The sequence below is a fragment of the Bos javanicus genome, chromosome 17, assembly GCF_032452875.1.
Source record: "Bos javanicus breed banteng chromosome 17, ARS-OSU_banteng_1.0, whole genome shotgun sequence".
Lineage (NCBI taxonomy): Eukaryota > Metazoa > Chordata > Mammalia > Artiodactyla > Bovidae > Bos > Bos javanicus.
The window spans coordinates 1,300,623-1,325,072 of NC_083884.1; the positions used below are offsets into that span (position 1 = coordinate 1,300,623).

The following is a 24,450-nucleotide window of genomic DNA, read 5'->3' on the forward strand; positions in this document are numbered from 1 at the left end:
GATTCTTGGAGCTATGCTCTAGGATTCCCTACAGTTGATGTCAGTAAAATTATTACCCCATCAACAATTAAAAGAAAATGTTCAGCTGCTATTTAAGTTCTTATTCTAATTTATTTATTTTTGACTGTGCTGAACCTTCATTGCTGCACATGAACTTATTCTAGTTGCAGTGACTTGGAGCTACTCTCTAGTTGTGGTGTGCAAACTTCTTATTGTGGTGTCTTCTCTGGTTGCAGAGCATGGGTTCTAGAGTGTGCAAGCTCAGTAATTGTGGTGCCCAGGCTCAGTTGCTGTGGTGCATGGTTATGGCATGTGGAATCTTCCTGGACCAGGGGTTGAACCTGTGTTCCCTGGATTGGCTGGTGGATTCTTAACCACTAAACTACCAAGGAAGTCCTATCTTAGTTCTTGAGAAAAATTGCACTATAAAACAAAACCCAAATGTGTGCCATCAGAAAGAGTAGAATGATTGTCATATTTATGGTGGCAGTTGCATTAATTAATCTAAAAGCTGTATCAGTTTATGTAAGAATTAGCTGAAAACAAGAGGGATCAGATGATACAGTCCTGTTTTATGCCACTTGAAATGAAAGTTTGATCTGTCGACAGATCCCTGTGACCCATCCTGGTGTGACATCACTATTATTGTACAGAATGTATGGAAGCAGTAAGATTGGTATTTGCAGTGAACTCACACCAGCTTGCCTCAAAGGACACTCCAGATTAGGGAATCAAAGGCTGGTGGAATATTAGTGAAGGCTTCCAGAAGTTCTGTGTTGAAATTATTTCACGACAGTGGAATATGGTAGTGATAAATAATTGAACACCTGGGCCTAAAATCTAATCATTGACTAGTTTTATAACAGATGGAAAAATAGGTGATTCAGTTCATTTCAGTTCAGTCACTCAGTTGTGTCTGACTCTTTGAGACGACAGGGACTGCAGCATGCCAGGCCTCCCTGTCCATCACCAACCCCCGAGGGCTACCCAAACTCATGTCCCTTGAGTCAGTGATGCCATCCAACCATCTCATCCTCTGTTGTCCCCTTCTCCTCCTGCCGTCAATCTTTTCCAGCATCAGGGTCTTTTCAAATGAGTCAGCTCTTCGCATCAGGTGGCCAAAGTATTGGAGTTTCAGCTTCAGCATCAGTCCTTCCAATGAACACCCAGGACTGATTTCCTTTAGGATGGACTGGTTGGATCTCCTTGCAGTCCAAGGGACTCTCAAGAGTCTTCTCCAACACCACAGTTCAAAAGCATCAGTTCTTTAGCACTCAGCTTTCTTTATAGTCCAACTATCACGTCCATACTTGACTACTGAAAAAACCATAGCCTTGACTAGATGGACATTTGTTGGCAAAGTAATGTCTCTGTTTTTTAATATGCTGTCTAGGTTGGTCATAACTTTCTTTACAAGGAGCAAGCATCTTTTAATTTCATGGCTGCAATCACCATCTGCATGATTTTGGAGCTAAATAAATAAATAAATAAATAAAGTCAGCCGCTGTTTCTCTGTCTATTTCCCATGAAGTGATGGGACCCGATGCCATGATCTTTGTTTTCTGAATGTTGATCTTTAAGCCAACTTTTTCACTATCTTCTTTCACTTTCATCAAGAAGCTCTTTACTTCTTTTTCTTCACTTTCTGCCATAAGGGTGGCATCATCTGCATATCTGAGGTTATTGGTATTTCTCCCAGAAATCTTAGTTCCAGCCTGTGCTTCATCCAGCCCAGTGTTTCTCATGATGTACTCTTCATATAAGTTAAATAAGCAGGGTGACAATATACAGCCTTAATGTACTCCTTTTCCTATTTGGAACCAGTCTGTTGTTCCATGTCCAGTTCTAACTGTTGCTTCCTGACCTGCATACAGGTTTCTCAAGAGGCACGTCAGGTAGTCTGGTATTCCCACAGAATTTTCCACAGTTTATTGTGATCCATGCAGTCAAAGGCTTTGGCATAGTCAATAAAGCAGAAATAGATGTTTTTCTGGAACTCTCTTGCTTTTTTGATGATCCAGTGGATGTTGGCAATTTGAGCTCTGGTTCCTCTGCCTTTTCTAAATCCAGCTTGAACATGTGAAAGTTCACGGTTCCCGTATTGCTGAAGCCTGGCTTGGAGAATTTTGAGCATTACTCTACCAGCATGTGAGATGAGTGCAATTGTGAGGTAGTTTGAGCATTCTTTGGCATTGCCTTTCTTTGGGATTGGAATAAAAACTGACCTTTTCCAGTCCTGTGGCCACTGCTGAGTTTTTCAAATTTGCTGACATATTGAGTGCAGCACTTTCACAGCATCATCTTTCAGGATTTGAAATAGCTCAACTGGTATTCCATCACCTCCACTAGCTTTGTTTGTAGTGATGCTTCCTAAGGCCCACTTGACTTCACATTCCAGGATGTCTGGCTCTTGGTGAGTGATCACACCATTGTGATCATCTAGGTCATGAAGATCTTTATTGTATAGTTCTTCTGTGTATTCTTGCCACCTCTTCTTAATGTCTTCTGCTTCTGTTAGGTCCATATCATTTCTGTCCTTTATTGAGCCCACCTTTACATGAAATGTTCCCTTGGTATCTCTAATTTTCTTGAAGAGATCTCTAGTCTTTCCCACTCTATTGTTTTCCTCTATTTCTCTGCACTGATCACTGAGGAAGGCTTTCTTTTCTCTCCTTGCTATTCTTTGGAACTCTGCATTCAAATGGGTATATCTTTCCTTTTCCCCTTTGCTCTTTGCTTCTCTTCATTTCACAGCTATTTATAAGGCCTCCTCAGACAGCCATTTTGCTTTTTTGCATTTCTTTTCCATGGGGATGGTCTTGATCTCTGTCTCCTATACAATGTCATGAACCTCGATCCATAGTTCATCAGACACTCTATCAGATCTAGTGTCTCAAATCTATTTCTCACATCCACTGTATGATTGTAAGGGGTTTGATTTAGGTCATACCTGAATGATCTAGTGGTTTTCCCTACTTTCTCCTATTTAAGTTTGAATACAGCATAAGGAGTTCATGATCTGAACCACAGTCAGCTCCCGGTCTTGTTTTTGCTGACTGTATAGAGCTTCTCCATCTTTGGCTGCAAAGAATATAATCAATCTGATTTTGGTGTTGGCCATCTGGTGATGTCCATGTGTAGAGTCTTTTCTTGTGTTGTTGGAAGAGGGTGTTTGCTATGACCAGTGCGTTCTTTTGTCAAAGCTCTATTGGTGATTAGGAGATCCAATTCAATGATTGGTTGAGAAGAAATCTATTGCAGAGCCTTAAAAGGGTGTTTTTAGGACCTGGAGTTGTAAAGTTAATCAACATAAATAGTTTTCTAAGAAGAACTCCTATGCAATAGCCATGGAACTGTCTAGTTCTCAAAATTTCCAAAGAATTTTTCAAAGAATGGTTCATGAACACTTGCCTCAGACTCATCTAGATTATTGTTAAAAATGAGTTTTCAGTCCCAACACTGAATCACATTCCTTGAAGGGCAGTACCCGAGTCTCCATTTCAGCAAGCCCTCTGGAGGACACTTAAGTATTTGAAGATTTAAAGGTTATTGACATTAAACTATTCTAGCGACAATGAAAATTTAATTTTTTTTTTTTTTTGTTTTTAGCCTTGCTTGATTGAAATGTCTAGAATCTGGGGAAGGAGAATTATAGGAAGAACAAGTGTAGTAAAATAACTTGCCCAGATATGAGTGAAATTTATTAATAAACTTCTGGGGTTTCTTTTGCAAACACCATAAAGTGACTGTTTTCCAGTCTGCATTACTGTGGAGTCCTAGTAGCCCATAACATTTCCATTGAGGTTTATTCCTATAGTGGAAAATTTCAAACAGAAAAATAATGCTCCATAATTGGCGTATCATACATTTATTTATTTAACCATCAGGTTGGTTTATTTCTCACCCTTGGTTCTTGTCTCATAGTAACAAAGATTTAGAATGATGGACTAAAGGGTTTGAAACAACAGAAAAGTTGCAGTTATAGCTCAAGCAGACAGAACATTTATTAAAGAGATGTGGAAGTGGGCCAACCTGAAAGGAATCATAACAATCCCTCTTGGCTTCTCCTTTTATACTTCCTGTCTCTTCCTCTTGGTTCTGTCCTGTGCAAAATAGGGCCTGTACTCACCACCTATCAGGAAAGGGCATACCCTCAAGGCTAGTTGGCACTTGCAAGTTACACAGCCACAGTCTCTGTTGTGCATGTCTTTCCCATCATTCAGTTTGTACAATCAGATATATGTATATATGAACACATACATATTTATGACTATGTAAGAATTCATAAATCCATAGATATTATGAGTATTTATGAGCGCTTAATGGGCTCCTAGCTGTTTAAGGTTACTTGAAGAAGCCCCTGTGGTTAGTTTGTATTCACTATGTGCCTAGGGTGCATGTGCAAGAGTTGGAAAAGTCTCTGTGGTTGTTTTTGTAGCATATCTGTGAGCTCTCCTGGGTGTGTTTAGGATGGGGTTTAGAGATCAGCTTGCATCCTTTTCGGCTAGGCCACTGCTTGTTGCTCATGCCTAATTTCCTACCTAACATAGCTATTTGTTAATCACATACTGTAATTTAAGTCTTGGGTTGCAGAGGCAGAAAAACATACAATTATGAATATTAATGGGTATATTTATACCTAATGTAGGTGAATTATATGTTTTTGAAGTGATTGATTTATTTTTTCAATGATGAGGACATTTTAAACATATATCAGGATTATAGTGCCCCAAGATGAATAAATTAATCTCTACAATTTTTCTAATACTTTTACCATGTGAATTTCATTAAGAAAGCTAACTTCTCTTGTTTCCAGTAGCTAAATTTCAGTCTCATTCAATTTTGGTTGGCTAATCCATAGGTGAATCTTGGGGAAAAGATTAAAAATATCTTTTTGTTTTAAAATTGTGTTTACTCTCTTCTCACTTTACTGGTTGCCATTAAAATTATTATTATTACTGCAAATGTATCACTTTTTACAAAAATGTTTATTTGGCTGCATTGGATCTTAGTTTTAGTACATAGGATTTTCGATCTTTGGCATGCAGGATTTTTTAGTTGTGGCATGTGGGATCTAGTTCTCTGACCAGGGATCAAACTCAGGCCTCCTGCATTGAGAGCACACAGTCTTAGCCACTGAACCACCCAGAAAGTCCCTGTATCACTTTTTTACCATGAGTAAATTGCGTTTAGAGAAAAGAATTATGTGTTACTTAAAGAGTTTTGCTTTTTTAAAAAAAATAGAAAATTCAAAAAAATTTTACTAGTATACAAAGGGTATCTCTTTGATAAAACATTTTACCACTGCCATATTTACTCTCCAGTGACAAAGGGACACATGAGATTTATTCTATTTTCTGTAGGAAAATATGTAAATATCATCAATAGCAAAAGAAAATTTATTTTCTGGGGTCATATGAGTGAAGAGCAACTGGAGTGGGGTGGATGGTGTTTTGCTAAATTATCAAGATTGATAGATTATCATTTGATATTCCAGAAGCAGTACTTTCTCAAAGACCTTAAGTGACCCTCCTTTACTTCAAATACATGTTGACTTGGTTGAATTATCATTTAGAAATAAAATTGTTTTTGTAGTTTTCATTGTAGTAGTTAGTTGATGACAGCAACTTAATTCAATAGCTTGTTCTCAACATAAACTCTTCTTTTTTATTAATAAACCCAGTTTTCAGTTAGTAAGTTCACTGACTTTTCATGCACTGATTTTCAACCAAAATAATATTATTAGTGGGTTTAATGCAAAAATATTCACAGTATATATATATCCTTTTATCTAAAAGGAACAAGTATTGAAGGGCTATAATGTGATATCTTGTTAACTGATACGTGGCATATAAAGTATACATAATTAACCAAATTTAAAATAGAAAGCAATGAAATATGTTCAGACCAGAACTGTTTTACACATTGACAGGTTTTTTGTTTGCTTGTTTGTTTTGGTAGTTTGGAAGGTACTTCAAAGTCTTATTTGACTCAGAATAAGATATCAATTTTCCAGGGGTTACTTCTCATTTGTCTACTTGAGAAAAAGCAGAGTAAAGAATGTACAAAAAATTCAGTGACTTTTTGAGCTTGTTTTGATACCTAAACAATAGAAATCTTCAGTATTTTGCTAGAAAATAAGGAGATGTTTGATATGAAGCATGTTTTTAGGTTGTTTCTAATACAAATTTTTTTGGTTATTCTTGACCATCACAGATACACCGAGGAGTTAAAGGATTTGTCCGAGATCTTCAGGGTAACCCAATTGCTAACGCCACCCTCTCTGTGGAAGGAATAGACCATGATGTCACATCTGGTGGGTGTTCTTTGCTGTGATCAGAGGCTCTAGTATTGCATATGAGACCGTGGCTACTTCTTAGCATAGTTACATTCTTATACTGTTCTATGCAAAGCAATTAAATGCCTCATGTCTCTTTACACTCTCTCCAGCTTTGACCTAGTTAAATTTTTATCTGGGGAACAGGTCAGGTAGTTACTTAGGAGGGCTGTGAGGCAGGGCCGTCTGTGAGACTCTTTGCACTTGTCAAGGCAAAGGAAGATGAACCAGCTGGAATTAAAATGCTGTATCCTAATGATCTCTCCTAAGAAGGGCTTCCCTGGTGGCTCAGAGGGTAAAGTGTCTGCCTGCAATGCGGGAGACTTGGGTTCGATCCTTGGGTCAGGAAGACCCCCTGGAGAAGGAAATGGCAACCCACTCCAGTACTCTTGCCTGGAAAATCCCATGGAGAAGTCTGGTGGGCTACAGTCCATTATCGCAAAGAACTGGACACGACTGAGCGACTTCACTATCACTTTCAAGAAGAGATTCTAAAGAGCTGTTAATTGGTGGACCTCAGGAGGGAGCAGAAGAGTAGGAAGGAGGTTAACTGCCTGTGTTTTGTTGTCTAGGATGTCCCATCCATTTCTTCATTTAATCTGTGTCATAAAGCCATATGTATCCAAGGCTGAAAAGGACCTTACAGGATTGAAGTTTATGTTAGTTGTTTCTAGGTTTAAAGCCCTCTTTCCATTTTCCTAGTTTGGGGGAAATGATGTGTTTTTCTGGCAAACCTATCTACTACTAGCAAGTCGCCTCAGTTGTGGCTGACTCTGTGCCATCCCACAGATGGCAGCCCACCAGGCTCCGCCGTCCCTGGGATTCTGCAGGCAAGAACACTGGAGTGGGTTGCCATTTCCTATCTACTCCTGTTAATAAACATCTCTCCAACTCATTTTAGTGTAATTCTCATTTGTTGGCATCTTATCAAAAACAATAATATCTTTTTAGCTATAAACTCTGTTTATACATGTTTCAAGACCTTAGCATTAATTAACCTTTAAATTAGTTCCCAAACATCCTATACCGTTAACTCTTATTTAATCTCCACATTTATAATTTGTATTTTTTAATCTTGAATATTTGTTTTCTAAAAATCCATTTATTTATTCAAACAACAATGCTTTTCAACACCCGATGAAGTGCCAGCCCACCTTCTGGACCAATATGCCAGAATCTGTGCCAAATTATTGCTCCCTTCACCCCTGGGGCGGGACTTCTTGAAGGACCTAGGCCGTGCACCCTATGGCCACAAGCAACTGCTTTTGTTAACATTAGTAACATATAAACATTATTTTCTCTGCATTCCAGATGTGAAAATTTTAGGAAAATCTCACGTTGGCAGTATAAATAGGTAGAAAGGAATGAAATCTGAGAAGCAGGTTCTGGGACTAGCTTTTTTAAAAAATAATTTATTTTTTATTGAAGGATAATTGCTTTACAGGATTTTGCTGTTTTCTGTCAAACCTCAACATGAATCAGCCATAGGAATACATATCTCCCCTCCCCTTTGAACCTTCCTCCCACCTCCCTCCCCATCCCACTGCTCGAGGATGATACAGAGCCCCTGTTTGAGTTTCCTGAGCCTTACAGCAAATTCCCATTGACTATCTATTTTACATATGGTAATGTAAGTTCCATGTTACTCTTAACATACATCTCACCCTCTTCTCCCCTCTCCCCATGTCCATAAGTCTATTCTCTATGTCTGTTTCTCCACTGTTGCCCTGTAAATAAATTCTTCAGTATCATTTTTCTAGATTCCATATATATACATTAATATAAGGTATTTATCTTTCTCTTTATGACTCACTTCACTCTGTATATGTTCTAGGTTCATCCACCTCATTACAACAGACTCAAATGCATTCCTTTTTATGACTGAGTAATATTCCATTGTGTATATGTACCACAACTTCTTTATCCATTCATCTTTCGATGGACATCTAGGCTGCTTCCATGTTCTAGCTATTGTAAATAGTGCTGCAATGAACAATGAGATACATGTTTCTCTTTCAATTTTTGTTTCCTCAGGGTGTATGCCTAGAAGTGGGATTGCTGTGTCATATGTGGTTTTACTCCTAGTTTTTTTTTTTTAGGAAATCTCCATACCATCTTCCATAGTGGCTGTATCAATTTACATTCCCAGCAAAAGTGCAAGAGCATTCCCTTTTCTCCACACTGTCTCCAGCATTTATTGTTTGTAGGCTTTTTGATAAGGGCCATTCTGAGCAGTGTGAGGTAGTATCTCATTGTAGTTTTGATTTGCATTTCTCTAATAATGAGCAATATTGAGCATCTTTTCATGTGTTTGTTAGCCATCTGTATGTCTTCTTTGGAGAAATGTCTGTTTAGGTCTTTTCCCCACTTTTTGATTGGGTTGTTTGTTTTTCTGGCATTGAGTTGTATGAGCTGCTTGTATATTTTGGACATTAATCTTTTATCAGTTGTTTCATTTGCTATTGTTTTCTCCCATTCTGAGGGTTGTCTTTTCACCTTGCTTATAGTTTCCTTTGCTGTACAAAAGCTTTTGAGTTTAATCAGGTCCCACTTGTTTACTTTTGTTTTTATTTCTGTTACTCTAGGAGGTGGGTCATAGAGGATCTTACTTTGATTTATGTCATCGAGTATTCTGCCTATGTTTTCCTCTAAGAGTTCTATAGTTTCTGATCTTACATTTAGGTCTTTAATCCATTTTGAGTTTATCTTTATGTATGGTGTTAGGAAGTGTTCTAATTTCATTCTTTTATATGAAGCTGTCCAGTTTTCCCAGCACCATTTATTGAAGAGGCTATCTTAGCCCCATTGTATATTCTTGCTTCCTTTGTCAAAAATAAGTTACCCATGGGTGCATGGGTTTTTTCTGGGCTCTCTATTTTGTTCCATTGGTCTGTATTTCTGTTTTTGTGCCAGTACCATACTGTATTGATGACTATATCTTTGTAGTATTATCTGAAATCAGAAGATTGATTCCTCTAGCTCCATTCTTCTTTCTCAATTCTGCTTTGGCTAATCAGGATCTTTTGTGTTTCCATATGAATTGTGAATTTTTTGTTCCAGTTCTCTGAAAAATACAATTGGTAATTTGATAGGGATTGCATTAAATCTGTAGATTGCATTTGGTAGTATAATTATTTTTACAATATTGATTCTTCCTACCATAAACATGGTATATCTTTCCATCTGTTTATGTTGTCTTTGATTTCTTTCATTAGTGTCTTATAATTTTCTGTGTACAGTTCTTTTGTCTCCTTAGTTAAGTTTATTCCTAGATATTTAATTCTTTTTGTTGCAATGGTGAATGGGATTGATGCTTAATTTCTCTTCCTGATTTTTCATTGTTAGTATATAGAAATGAAAGTAATTTCTGTGTATTGATTTTGTATCTTGCAACTTTGCTAAATTCACTGATTCACCCTAGTAATTTTCTGATACTATCTTCAGAGTTTTCTATGTACAGTATCATGTCATCTGCAAACAGTGAGAGCTTTACTTCTTCTTTTCCAATCTGGATTCCTTTTATTTCTTTTTCTTCTCTGATTGCTGTAGCTGAGACTTCAAGAACTATGTTGAATAATAGTGGTGAAAGTGGACACCCTTGTCTTGTTTCTGATCTTAGAGGGAATGCTTTTGGTTTTTCACCATTGAGAATAATGTTTTCTGTAAGCTTATCATATATGGCCTTTATTATGTTAAGGTAGGTTCTTTCTATGCCCATTTTTTGAAGAGTTTTAATCATAAATGGGTGCTGAAATTTGTCTAAGACTTTTTCTACATCTATTGAGATTATCATATGGTTTTTATCTTTCATTTTGTTAATGTGGTGTATCACATTGAGGGATGTCCATATATTGAAGAATCCTTACATCCCTGGAATAAACTCAACTTGATCATAGTATATGAGCTTTTTGATGTGTTGCTGAATTCTACTTGCTAAAATTTTGTTGAGGATTTTTGCGTGCATGTTCATCAGTGATATTGGCCTGTAGTTTTGTTTTTTGTATTGTCTTTGTCTGGTTTTGGTATCAGGGTGATGGTGGCCTTGTAGAATGAATTTGGAAGTGTTCCTTCCTCTGCAATTTTTAAAAAGAGCTTTAGAAAGATAGGCATTTGTTCTTCTCTAAATGTTTGATAGAATTCTCCTGTGAAGTCATCTGGTACTGGGCTTTTGTTTTTTGGGGGGAAATGTTTGATCACAGCTTCAATTTCAGTGCTTGTAATTGGGTTGTTCATAATTTCTATTTCTTTCTGGTTCAGTCTTGGATAATTGAACTTTTCTACGGATCTATGGATTTCTTCCAGGTTATCTATTTTATTGCCATATAGTTGTTCATAATAGTCTCTTATAATCCTTTGTATATCTGCATTGTCTGTTGTAACCTCTCCTTTTTCATTTCTAATTTTATTGATTTAATTCTTCTCTGTTTTTTTCTTGATGAGTCTGGCTAAGTGTTTGTCAGTTTTGTTTATCTTCTCAAAGAACCAGCTTTTCATTTTTATTAATCTTTACTATTTCATTTCTTTTTCATTTATTTCTGCTCAGAGCTTTATGATTTCTTTCCTTCTACTAATTTTTTTTGTTGTTGTTGTTGTTTTTCTTCTTCTTTTTCCAGTTGCTTTAGGTGTAAAGTTAGGTTGTCTATTTGATATTTTTCTTTTTTCTTGAGGTAGGATTGTATTGCTATAAGCTTCCCTCTTAGAACTGCTTTTGCTGCATCCCATAGGTTTTGAGTTGTTGTGTTTTCATTGTCATTTGTTCCTAGAAATGTTTTTTATTTCCCCTTTGATTTCTTCAGTAACCTGTTGGTTATTTAGAAATGTGTTGTTTAATCTCCATTTGTTTGTGTTTCTTACAGGTTTTTTTTTTTTTTTTTTTTTTTTTTGTAATTGACATCTAGTCTCATAACATGTTTTCATCAGAGAAGATGCTTGATACAATTTCAATTTTCTTAAATTTACTGAGTTTTGATTTGTGACCCATGATGTGGTCTATCCTGGAGAATGTTCCATATGCACTTGAGAAGGTGTATTCTTCTGCATTTGGATGAAATATCCTGAAGATATCAATAAGATCCATCTCATCTAATGTATCATTTAAGACTTGTGTTTCCTTATTAATTTTCTGTTTTGATGATATGTCCACTGGTGTGAGTGGGGTGTTAAAGTCTCCTACTATTATTGTGTTACTGTCAATTTCTCTTTTTATGTCTGTTAGTGTTTTTCTTATATTTTGAGGTGCTCCTATGTTGGGTGCATAGATATTTACAATTGTTATGTCTTCCTCTTGGATTAATCCCTTGATCATTATGTAGTGTTCTTCCTTATCTCTTGTAATCTTCTTTATTTTAAGGTCTATTTTGTCTGATATGAGGATTGCTACTCCAGCTTTCTTTTGCTTCCCATCTGCATGGGATATATTTTTCTGTCCTCTCACTTTTGGTCTGTATGTGTCTTGAGGTCTGACGTGGATTTCTTGTAGACAGCATATATATGGGTCTTTTTTTTTTTTTTTTGGTATCCATTCAGCCACTCTGTGTCTTTTGGTTGGAGCATTTAATCCATTTACATTTAAAGTAATTATTGATATATATGTTCCCATTGCCATTTTCTAATTGTTTGGGGTTGATTTTGTAGGTCTTTTTTCTTCTGTTGTGTTTCTCGACTATATAAGTCCATTTAACACTTGTTGCAAAGCTGGATGGTGGTACTGAATTCTCTTAACTTTTGCTTTTCTGTAAAGCTTTTTATTTCTCCATCAATTTTGAATGAGATCCTTGCTAGGACATTAATCTTGATTGTAGATTTTCCCCTTTCAGTACTTTAAATATATCCTGCCATTCCCTTCTGGCCTGCAGAGTTTCTGCTCAAAGATCAGCTGTTAAGCATGGGGGGTTTCCCTTGTATGTTACTTATTGTTTCTCCCTTGCTGCTTTTAATTGTAGGGAATATGCTTCCCTGGTGGCTTAGACGGTAAAGTGTCTGCCTGCATACAGGAGACCCGAGTTTGATCACTGGGCTGGGAAGATCCCCTGGAGAAGGAAATGGCAACCCACTCCAGTACTCTTGCCTGGAAAACTCCATGGACAGAGGAGCCTTGTAGGCTACAGTCCATGCGGTCGCAAAGAGTCAGACACGACTAAGTGACTTCACTTCACTTCACTTTGCTATGCACAAGCCTGTACTATAATTAATAGAGCCTCTTTGAAAAATAAGAATAACTTTCTCATTTCCCCCAGGCGAAGGGCTGGGAGCAGTGAAAGGTCCATCGTGGAAAGACATCTTGAAAACAAGATGTTGAAGTTCTGATGTGACTGATGGAAAACCATTAGTGACTGTTCCCATAAACAGAGCCTTGAGGTAGATGCTGAGAAAGTGCATCACTAGCCAAAGGGCTAAACAAAGTCATGAAAGGGCTGAAGGTTTGACACTGAGGACTGTGCATCGTATATCTTTATCCCCAATCTGAGATTGTAAAGAATAGATATCTCTAGAGCATGAGTAAAGAAGTAGAAATTAACAATAAAAGGCATGCGAGGATTAGGATCTGGGCTTTGGACTGCTATTGGCATCAGCCCCCTGATCCCCACTTTATTTCTGAGTCTTATTTTTCCTTATTCTTCTGCATCACCACTCCCTCAGGTCGGTTCGTTGTTGGGCTGGTCCCAACATTAATATTTTTCTTTGTGTTTAGTCTTTGTTAGTTTGATTAGCATGTGTCTTGGCATGTTTCTCCTTGGGTTTATCCTGTATGGGGCCCTTTGTGCCTCTTGGACTTGGTTGATTATTTCCTTTTCCATGTTGGGGATAATTTTCAACTATAATCTCTTCAAAAATTTTCTCATACCCTTTCTTTTTTCTCCTTCTGGGACCCCTATAATTCAAATGTTGGTGAATTTGATATGGTTCCAGAGGTCTCTGAGACTGTCCTCAGCTCTTTTAATTCTTTTTATTTTATTCTGCTTCTCAGAAGTCATTTCCATCATTTTATCTTCCAGCCCACTGATTTGTTCTTCTGATTCAGATATTCTGCTATTGATTCCTTCTAGAGTATTTTTAGTTTCAGTAATTGTGTTGTTTGTCTCTGTATGTTTATTCTTTAATTATTCTAGGTCTTTATTAATTGATTCTTGCATTTTCTCCATTTTATTTTCAAGGTTTTGATCATCTTTACTATCATTATTCTGAATTCTTTTTCAGGTAATTTTCTTATTTCCTCTTCATTTATTTGGACTTCTGTGTTTCTAGTTCCTTCATTTGTGCAGTATTTCTCTGCCTTTTCTTTCTTTCTTTTTTTTTTTAGGTTACTGTGTTTGAGCTTTCCTTTTTCCAGGCTTCAAAGAAAGTTGAATTCTTTCCTTGAAGAAAGTTGAATTCTTTCTTGCTTTTGGTTTCTGCCCTCCTAAGATTCATCCAGTGGTTTATGTGAGCTTCATATAGGGTGAGATTTGTGCTGAGTTTTTGTTTGCTTGTTTGTTTGTTTTTCCTCTGATTAGCAAGGCTGAGTGAGGTGGTAATCCTGTCTGCTGATGACTGGGTTTGTATTTTTGTTTTGTTTCTTGTTTAGATGAGGCATCCTGCACAGGGTGCTCCTGGTGGTTGGGTGATGCTGGGTCTTTTATTGGTTGGGTGATGCTGGGTCTTTTATTAAGTGGTTTCCTTTGTATGAGTTCTCACTATTTGATACTCCTTAGGATTAGTTCTCTGGTATTCTAGGGTCTTGGAGCCAGTGCTCCCACTCCAAAGGCTCAGGGCTTGATCTCTGGTCAGGAATGAAGACCACAAATGATTTGTTATATCATTAAGTGAGATTAAAACAAATATCCAAAAATGAGAAACCAAAGATGAATCCCAGACAAATGCAGTTACAAAATCAGGCAAATAATAGTTAAAATAATAGAATATAAACATATACATATACACCCATGAGCAAAGTGAAAACAGTCCAACAAAAATAAAGTACAGTAGATTGATCTGGCAAACAAAGGAAATCAAAGATTATATTTACCAGTTAAGAACAATACTAACTTATGCACAAACTGGAAAACAAAGCTAAAGCAAGGTGCCAAGTTGGGAATAAAGCAGTGAAAACAAAACTAACAAATATGTTGAGAGGAAAGGAAAGAAAGAAAGAATAGGTATGCAAAGTTAAATAGAGGTATATGAAGAGGATTTATATACATTAAAGATTAACTGCAAGGGGAAGAGAACAGTAGGAAAGGCAAATAAAAGGAATAAATGTAGAAAAAGTATAATAGGTTTAAAAATTTCAAAATTAAAATTATAAAAAAGAGAAAAAAAGTAAGAAGAAAGAAAAAAGAGGGGGAAAGGGGAAAACTCTACAGAACTGCAAAAGTCCAGTGTAGAGGCAGAGGTTTATAACAACAATAGAAAATGTGACTGAATACACACATATACATATACACCCATAAGCAAAATCCAAACAGCCCTCCAAAGATAAAATACAGTAGATTGACCCAGCAAATAAAAGAAGCCAAAAGCTACACCTACCAGAACAAAACTAATTAAAGCACAAACTGGAAAACAAAACTAAAGCAAGCTGCCAAGTGGGGAATAAAGCAATGAAGATAAAACTAACAAATATGTTGAGAAGAAAGGAGAGAAAGAAAAGAAAGAAAGAGTAGATATGCAAAGTTAAATAGAGGTAGAAAAAGATTTATATATGTTAAAGATTAACTGCAATGGGAAAAGAACAGTAGGAAAAGCAAACAAAGGAATAAATGTGGGAAAAAATAATAGGTTTAAAAAATTAAAAATTAAAATTGAAAAAAGAGGAAAAAAGAGAGAGAGAGAGGAAAACTCCACAGAACTGCAAAACCCAACCTAAAGGCAGAGGTTTATGACAACAATAAAAAATGTGACTGAGGAAAAAAAAGAAAAAAGCTCAAAAGCTTAATTGGATTTCTTAGTGCCAATAAAATCGACAACTACAACAGAGGGGGGAAAAAAGGGGAAAAAAAAAAAAAGAATCTACAGAATAAGTAAAAATAATAATAATAAATGTTTTTCTTGAGTCACTGCTGTAAGAGTCCTTTCCTGCGCTAGGAATCACAGTCCACCTTACCTCCCTAGGATGCCCTCCAACACTGTGCTGATCTCTGGACTTGCTGTAGGGGCTGCTCAGATTCTAATCTGGTCCTACTCTTGTGTGTTCGTGCCTCCAATGTCCACAGCTATCAGAGCTAGTGCATTTTCTTTTGTGGGCACTCTCAATGGCCTTTTATACATTCCATAGATACAGAGTCTACTTAGTTGGTTGTGTGGCTTTAATCTGCAGCTTGTACAGCTGATGGGAATGTTTTGAATATTTTTTCTTAGCCTCGCTACCTCTGGGTTTCCCAACCAAAGGTGGTTTATTCCCACCTTTGCATGTGGGTCGTCCACTGGGGTTTAACTCCTGAGGCTGCCCTGGACTTGGGTCTGCCCCAGTGAGGGCCAGGTGTGAAGGTGGTGCAGCTGCTTGGGTCGCAGGGGTTCTGGCAGCACCAGGTACTCAGGGGGGTTGGCGACTAGGGCTGCAGGAAATATAGTGCTCTAGAAGGGTATGGCAACTAGTCTTGGCCAATACGCTCCAGTATTCTTGCTTGGAGAACCCTCTCTCTGACAGAGAAACCTGACAGACCACAGTCTACAGGGTCGCAAAGAGTCGGACATGAATGAAGTGACCCTGCGCGCATAAATGCAGGACTATTTTTTTTTGCCTGTGGCATCTCTTCCCCTGTGAGAGTTGAGGGTGAACATGGTGCAGCTGTTTGGGTTTCGGGGACCCTGGTGGCACCAAGTGTGCAGGAACACAGACTGCTTCCACTGCAGGAGGTAGGCCCTATCAGAGTCTTTTTCGAGCCTCTTGTAGCTGGTGATCAGAAGGCCTCTTTGGCCAGTCTTTCTCCACAACTCCACCCATTCGGGCACTTAGAGGGCTCCTTTGCCTGGGGTCAGGCACATAGAGGGGCCCCCCTGAAGGGTCATACTCTGTAGATTGGCACATGGGACACTTAAAGGGTCACTCTAGGTGGGTTCCTACTCTGCAGTTTGGCGCATCAGTCACTGAAAGGAGTACCCTGCGTGGGGTCCTACTCTGTAGTTCAGTGAAGTCAGGTTTTTGATGGGCCAGTCTCTCTGTTGTTCAGCTGCCAATGCTGGCATGTGGGGAGAAAGAGGCTATGGTGATGGCTCCACCCACTATGCGTGACTCAGCAGTATCGCCTTGCTTCCATGGTTGCCTGGCTTTCTTCTACTGGCATTTCTCACCACTATCTCCTCCCTCACATCCCCTCAATCCATCTCTCTGCAGTCAACCACAGCCCTCACCCTGGCATTGCTCCACAATCCCTAAACTCCAGCTCCCAGCAGCTGCCCCTTCCAGGAGACCAGCATTCCTACTCGGGGTATGTATGGCTGTGGCAAGGACTGTCTGATTCTCATTCCATTTAGGCTGCCACAGATCAGCTGTTTCACTCTCGGCCTTAAATGTTTCTCCTCTGACTCAGACAATTGCCCCAATGTGGGGATTGGACCCCTGCTTCAGTTCCCCCACCCACCAAAGGCAGGTCCAGTCCTACTAACACTCCTGTTTCCCCCCCTAGTTCCTTCACCCTACCGAATTTTGTGTGGTTCTACATATTCTTTTCCACTGGTCGGGTACTCCTGTCTAATCTCAGCTGGTGTTCTGGATGCACTTCTGTGTCTGAAGGTGTATTCCTGATGTATCCATGGACAGAGATGTACTCCACGTCCATCTACTCCTCTGCTATCTTGTTCTCCCTTGACACTGCAGCTTTTCAAGGGCAGCATAGGGTAGTAAGGAGAAACAAGCAATGGGTCAGTGGAGTCAAAGGTGGAGAGAAAATGTAGTGCCTTGTCCGGGAATCCTGAAAGTGTTTCAGGAGAGATGAAATGTGAAATGTCAGGAAAGATGCACCTTTGAAAGAGGCAGTGTGGAGTCTTGATGAGTCTATTTTAGTGGACTGTGGAGGAGGAGGAAAGGGCCTGAAATGGAGAGTATTGACAAGTCTTTCTAGAACTTTTGCTGTAAACTGAAGAACAGAAATGAGACACTAGCTTAAAGGAGATGTAGAGTCCAGAGAGGAGAAGAGATGGTGATGAGAGTTTATTTTTTTCTGATGGTTTCCATATTCACAGTGAAATATTAATACAATGTGAAGCATCAACTAAGAGTGAGGATGAAGAGGATGCTGTACAGGTGTTAAGAAAAGGGAAAATTCCACTTGGACCTTGCTATTCAGAATGTGGCCCCTACCAAGGTTGAATTCAGCAATCACCTGGAACTAGCTAGAAATGCAGAATCTCAGGCCTCATCCCAGATCTAGGGAATTAGAATTTGCTCCTTACTGTTTCTCAGGTGATTGATGCGCACTAACCTAAGATACAGGAAGGTGAAAGGACTTTGGAGTAAGACAGGGCAGGACCAGGGCCTTGTGTTTGTAGACAGGGGACAGCTCATCATCGGTGTGTGTTTTCCTGCAGCCCCTTGCAGCCACAGAGGCAGGCAGAGAGTAGAGGGGTGGGTGTTTCCCAGTGCTGGTGGCTTGCCAGGCATATAAGCAGGTGGGGAACAGCACATCAGTTGAAGGAGACATGTGAGTGGATGACTAGGGGGTCTGGGAACCTAAGCTGCTCAAAGAGAGGATGGAGGTACAGGAACACAACTCTGCTTAGAAATCCTCTGGAAAGCTGGTAGAAAATGCAATCCTAGAAAGCATGCCAGCTATTCTGAGTCTTTATAAATCTAAATTCTAACATGTCCCTCAGGATTTCCAAAGAAGTGCCATCGGGTCACACTTTGTGAGATACTGACCAGACTTTCAGATCTTCAGATCTTCACAGCCAGATGGCAGCAAGAATCAAATCAAAATGGTGCCAGCAGCTTGGGGACTTGAGAATATCCATTAATCTGTGTTATTTCTGACGTGAATATGATGATTCATTATATTAGAAGATTCATTAAATAACATTAGTATCTGTAAAACTGCTATAAAAAATGATGCCTTCTAGAGAGTGTCATACTCTTTTCAATGGAATTTCATTAAATTCTATAAATAACTAAAGACAGAGAATAAAAATTGAATTTAGGTGGCATAACTATGAATTTCTCATATGTGCCTCTGACTTGATATTCTGTTCCCCACAGCAAAGGATGGTGATTACTGGAGATTGCTCGTCCCTGGAAACTATAAACTTACAGCCTCAGCACCGGGCTATCTGGCAATAGCAAAGAAAGTGGCAGTTCCTTATAGCCCTGCTGTCAGGGTAAGTGATTGTGATAATAGCTAAAGTTTATTAAACACTTACCATAGGTCAGGCATATTTAATCATTATATTTAGCTTTCATAATAACTCTATGAGGTAGAGTTATTATTACCTTGTTGTCCATCTGTTAAAAGAGAAAACTGAGGCCTTGAAAAGCTAAGTGACTTGCCGAAAGGCTCAGTGTTTAATTTAATACCACTCAATGTGAAACTTTGTTACCATTTCTCAATTTCTGAAGAGATCCACAAAAAAAATAAAACTTAAAAAAAGTAAGGTTTTATTTGCTGATCTTGATTTATATCTAAATAATGTTCTGTTTGATTTATCTTTTTATCCCAAACAGCTAGTATCATACCTTACTCAATGAGGATTTTGAAAAATAAATTAGGCTTGCAACATAATTTTAGGCATTAACTAAACATCTATTAAGCACATACTATGAGCAAAGTCAGGTCCTCTATGATAAGAACTATAAAATATGATACTTATTTAAGTAGATGCCATTTATTGATATTTTACTACTAAGGGTGATAATGATGAGACCAAAAATCTCATAGATGATGATTTTACTATTATCCTTGTAATATATTACTATGGAATGGCCTACAGGATTTCCAATTAAAAGCTTTACTTGAAAAGAATTTATTATATTTTTGGTTATATACCCTAAGTTTGGCGATAAATGCTCGGTTTTGCAAGCTAAATATCTTGGGTTTTTAAGTGATCCTTTGGTTTCGATTGTATGTGTTTATTAGGCTGGATATGTATTAAAATCAGGAGGTAAATTTGAACAAATAAATCCTGGAAAAATGTGGCTTCAGAGTCAGGTTATAAAAGATTTCATTTTGACCCTTGGCCTTTCTGCTATGTGTTAATTCAAAGAGGTGTTGAGTAGTCACATTCTTAAATAACCATAGAGTGCCTGATGAATTATGGAATGAGGTTCATGACATTGTACAGGAGACAGGGATCAAGACCATCCCCGTGGAAAAGAAATGCAAAAAAGCAAAATGGCTGTCTGGGGAGGCCTTACAAATAGCTGTGAAAAGAAGAGAAGCAAAAAGCAAAGGAGAAAAGAAAAGATATAAGCATCTGAACGCAGAATTCCAAAGAATAGCAAGAAGAGATAAGAAAGCCTTCCTCAGCGATCAAAGAAAAAGAGGAAAACAACAGAATGGGAAAGACTAGAGATCTCTTCAAGAAAATTAGCGATACAAAAGGAACATTTCATGCAATGATGGGCTCGATAAAGGACAGAAATGGTATGGACCTAATAGAAGCAGAAGATATTAAGAAGAGGTGGCAAGAATACACAGAAGAACTGTACAAAAAAGATCTTTATGACCCACATAATCACGATGGTGTAATCACTGACCTAGAGCCAGACATCCTGGAATGTGAAGTCAAGTGGGCCTTAGAAATCATCACTACAACAAAGCTAGTGGAGGTGATGGAATTCCAGTTGAGCTATTTCAAATCCTGAAAGATGATGCTGTGAAAGTGCTGCACTCAATATGCCAGCAAATTTGGAAAACTCAGCAGTGGCCACAGGACTGGAAAAGGTCAGTCTTCATTTAAATCCCAAAGAAAGGCAATGCCAAAGAATGCTCAAACTACCTCACAATTGCACTCATCTCACATGCTGGTAGAGTAATGCTCAGAATTCTCCAAGCCAGGCTTCAGCAATATGTGAACCGTGAACTTCCTGATGTTCAAGCTGGTTTTAGAAAAGGCAGAGGAACCAGAGATCAAATTGCCAACATCCGCTGGATCATGGAGAAAGCAAGAGAGTTCCAGAAAAACATCTATCTCTGCTTCATTGCCTATGCCAAAGCCTTTGACTGTGTGGATCACAGTAAACTGTGAAAAATTCTTAAAGAGATGGGAATACCAGACCACCTGATCTGCCTTTTGAGAAATCTATATGCAGGTCAGGAAGCAACAGTTAGAACTGGACATGGAACAACAGACTGGTTCCAAATTGGAAAAGGAGTACGTCAAGGCTGTATATTGTCACCCTGCTTATTTAACTTCTATGCAGAGTACATCATGAGAAACGCTGGACTGGAAGGAACACAAGCTGGAATCAAGATTGCCGGGAGAAATATCAATAACCTCAGATATGCAGATGACACCACCCTTATGGCAGAAAATGAAGAGGAACTCAAAAGCCTCTTGATGAAAGTGAAAGTGGAGAGTGAAAAAGTTGGCTTAAAGGTCAACATTCAGAGAACGAAGATCATGGCATCCGGTCCCATCACTTCATGGGAAATAGATGGGGGAACAGTGGAAACACTGTTAGACTTTCTTTTTTGGTGCTCCAAAATCACTGTAGATGGGACTGCAGCCATGAAATTAAAAGACGCTTACTCCTTGGAAGGAAAGTTATCACCAACCTAGATAGCATATTCAAAATCAGAGACATTACTTTGCCAACAAAAGTTCGTCTAGTCAAGGCTATGGTTTTCCTGTGGTCACATATGGATGTGAGAGTTGGACTGTGAAGAAGGCTGAGCACCAAAGAATTGATGCTTTTGAACTGTGGTGTTGGAGAAGACTCTTGAGAGTCCCTTGGACTGCAAGGAGATCCAATCTTCCATTCTGAGGGAGATCAGCCCCGGGACTTCTTGGGAAGGAATGATGCTAAAGCTGAAACTCCAGTCCTTTGGTCACCTCATTCGAAGAGTTGACTCTTTGGAAAAGAGTCTGATGCTGGGAGGGATTGGGGGCAGGAGGAGAAGGAGATGACAGAGGATGAGATAGCTAGATGGCATCACTGACTCGATGGACGTGAGTCTGAGTGAACTCCAGGAGTTGGTGTTGGACGGGGAGGCCTGGTGTGCTGCGATTCATGGGGTCGCAAAGAGTCGGACACGACTGAGCTACTGAACTGAACTGAACTGAGTGGCCAAATCAAAGATCTCTTAGCTCCATGTGGAATGGAGCATGGCTATCTCATGGGCCCAAAGAGGTTGCATATTTTAAATAGTCCTTTGTGGAAAAATATATGAATTCTCCATAGACCTGATTAGGATGCCCGGTCTACAGGCAAGTTGAGTTCCTGGGTTACTGATCTTCATGGTGGTTTGGAGGTGTGTGTATTTCCATCAGTTCTTTCACAGATGCAAGATTCTGGAAAACAGAACCCTGTAAAAGCTACATTTAAAAAAAAAAATTTTTTTTTAATTAGAGGATAATTACTTTACAATATGTGATGGTTTCTGCCATACATCAGTATTAATCAGCCATAGACAGAGTGAAGTAAGTTAAAAAGAGAAAGACAATATATATTAATGCACATATATGGAATCTAGAACAGAGAAGGCAATGATACCCCACTCCACTACTCTTGCCTGGAAAATCCCGTGGACAGAGGAGCCTGGTGGAGTGCAGTCCATGGAGTCACTAAGAGTCAGACACAACTGAGCGACTTCACTCTCACTTTTCACTTTCCTGCCTTGGAGAAGGAAATGGCAACCCACTTCGGTGTTCTTGCCTGGAGAATCCCAGGGACGGGGGAGCCTGGTGGGCTGACGTCTATGGGGTCGCACAAAGTTGGACATGGCTGAAGCAACTTAGCAGCAGCAGCATGGAATCTAGAAAGATAGAACTGATGATGATCCTACTTGCAGGGCAGCAAAGGAGACACAGGCATAAAGAACTGAGTTTTGGACGCGGTGAGGGAGGAGAGGGTGGGGTGGTTTGAGAGAAGTTACATCTTTTTATGGGAGAAAAGACTGCCTTTAAATAATCTGCCTATAAATAATCTGCTTTCCAATAATCCTGAGCATGTGCATGTGCTAAATTGCTTCAGTCATGTCCGATTCTATGCAACCTTATTAGATGAAAGCACATTTCAAACATAATGACTTTTGATATTCTTTTTCCCTAAAAGTATCTTTTTGGTTATCATGAGAGATTTTTTACGATTTACTTTTATTCAGATGGCTAGATTGAGATTATCCTAATAAACTTTAAACCTGTTCATTTTTAATTTTAGTTTTTAAAAGTACACAATCAATTTGATAATAATATATTATTATTTTCTCCTTTAGGTTGATTTTGAACTGGAGTCATTTTCTGAAAGGAAAGAAGAAGAGAAGGAAGAATTAATGGAATGGTGGAAGATGATGTCAGAAACTTTAAACTTTTAAGAAGGCTTCTAATTAATTGCTTTTAATCTATATAATGTATGTAGTATGATGTAATGTGGCCATTTTCTTTTAGATTTTGTGCAGTTAATATTTAACATTGATTTATTTTTCATCATTTAAATATTAATAGACATTACTTAAAATAGACTCTTAGGTTAAAATATAAGAACTTGGTCTATAACATTCATTTTCGTATATATGTGATACAGAGGACTGTAGAAGAGATTTGAGTGATTTTACCATGTTAGGCTTAGATACAATATTCCATATGTTATTTACAATATAGAACTTTTTGAGTAATTCTAGGTTTTAAAAATTAGTGAGTCCACTTATGGTTGCTGTAGGGGAAGAAGAGATATGGAGTCTGGGATCAGCATGTACACACTGCTATATTTAAAATGGATAACAAACAAGGTCCTACTGTATACTACAGATAACTCTGCTTAGTGTTATCTGGCAGCCTGGAGGGGAGGGATATTTTGAAGAAAATGGATACATATATATGTATGTTTGAGTCCCTTTGCCATACACTCAAAACATCATAACATTGTTAATCAGCTAAACTCTAATATAAAGTAAAATTTTTTTTAAATCCTAAAAAGAAGAAAGGAAAATGTATTTGAAAAAGCATCTGTGCAATGGATAGAAGGGGGGAGTAAACAAGGGGTACTTTGACATGTTAAAAGCTAAAAGTGAAAAAAAAGATAAAATAGAGAGTCCCTTTAATTAATGTAATTGGTGACAGTGTCACATAATGAAGCCATTGGAAAAGTCAATAGCTACAGCTTGAGTTGTCAGCAGTATACTGCAAAACTTAAACAGTCCCGTATTAATCATCATTGTGTAGTGTGCTGTCTAGCTATAGAAGTATGATCTTGTTAATGCATTCTTGATGGGAAAGTTAAAGTGAAGGTGTTCAGTCGTGTCCAACTGTTTGCGACCCCATGGACTGTAGCCTACCAGGCTCCTCTGTCCATGGGATTCTCCAGGCAAGAGTACTGGAATGGGTTGCCATTTCCTTCTCCAGGGGATGTTCCCAACCCAGGGATTGAACTCGGGTCTCCTGCACTGTAGGCAGACGCTTTACCCTCTGAGACACCAGAGTAAGTATACTTGATGGGAATAAAATGTAAATGTTTAGTGAGAAGTTTTATGAAAAGAGTGGAAATTGATTTCTTGCTTGTATACATTGGCGCAGTAGTGTTATATTATTCAGTGTGCTAACACTACTTTAAAGTGTAAGGTTTTTCTTGGTTGTAGATTGCCCCAGAATTGCATTCTAAATGAATAAAGATTTAAAAAAGTCTCTATGGTATGTATTTTAATTCTTTTTATTTTTTTGGTCTACAGTTTTGATCACGTGATAAAAAATGTATTCCCTTGAGAGCAGCCTCTCATTGGTTCATCTTCTATAATTTTAAATTTGTTAAGTGACTGCTGTATGCCAAGCACAGTGCAAGCACTGCATGCACTGTGTACATTATTTTGGTGGTCAAAATGTGATTCCATGGATCAGGTGTGTACATAAACTTTAAATACATATACAGAAAAATGAACATGTAATTAAGCATTGTGATGAGTAAAGTGATAGGAAGGACTAGTGTGTGGATAAAGAAATGTCAGAGCAACTTGCTTTAGACTAGATTCGGGGATAGCTTCTTAATGCAAGTT

General features: G+C 38.3%; 1 protein-coding gene across 2 annotated transcripts in view; it reads left to right on the forward strand.

The window, feature by feature from the left end:
- Window positions 1-24,085, forward strand: part of CPE (carboxypeptidase E) — a 153,957-nt gene extending 129,872 nt beyond the window's left edge. The window contains exons 7-9 of one of the 2 annotated variants that reach the window (XM_061383892.1): window positions 6,217-6,316; window positions 18,507-18,625; window positions 22,681-24,085. In XM_061383892.1, the coding sequence (XP_061239876.1) occupies window positions 6,217-6,316; window positions 18,507-18,625; window positions 22,681-22,779 (318 nt within the window). In that variant the 3' untranslated portion in view covers window positions 22,780-24,085. Of the gene's footprint in view, window positions 1-6,216; window positions 6,317-18,506; window positions 18,626-22,680 lie in introns of those variants that run through there. The other variant, XM_061383893.1, reaches the window with a different exon arrangement.
- Window positions 24,086-24,450: the final 365 nt, after the last annotated feature.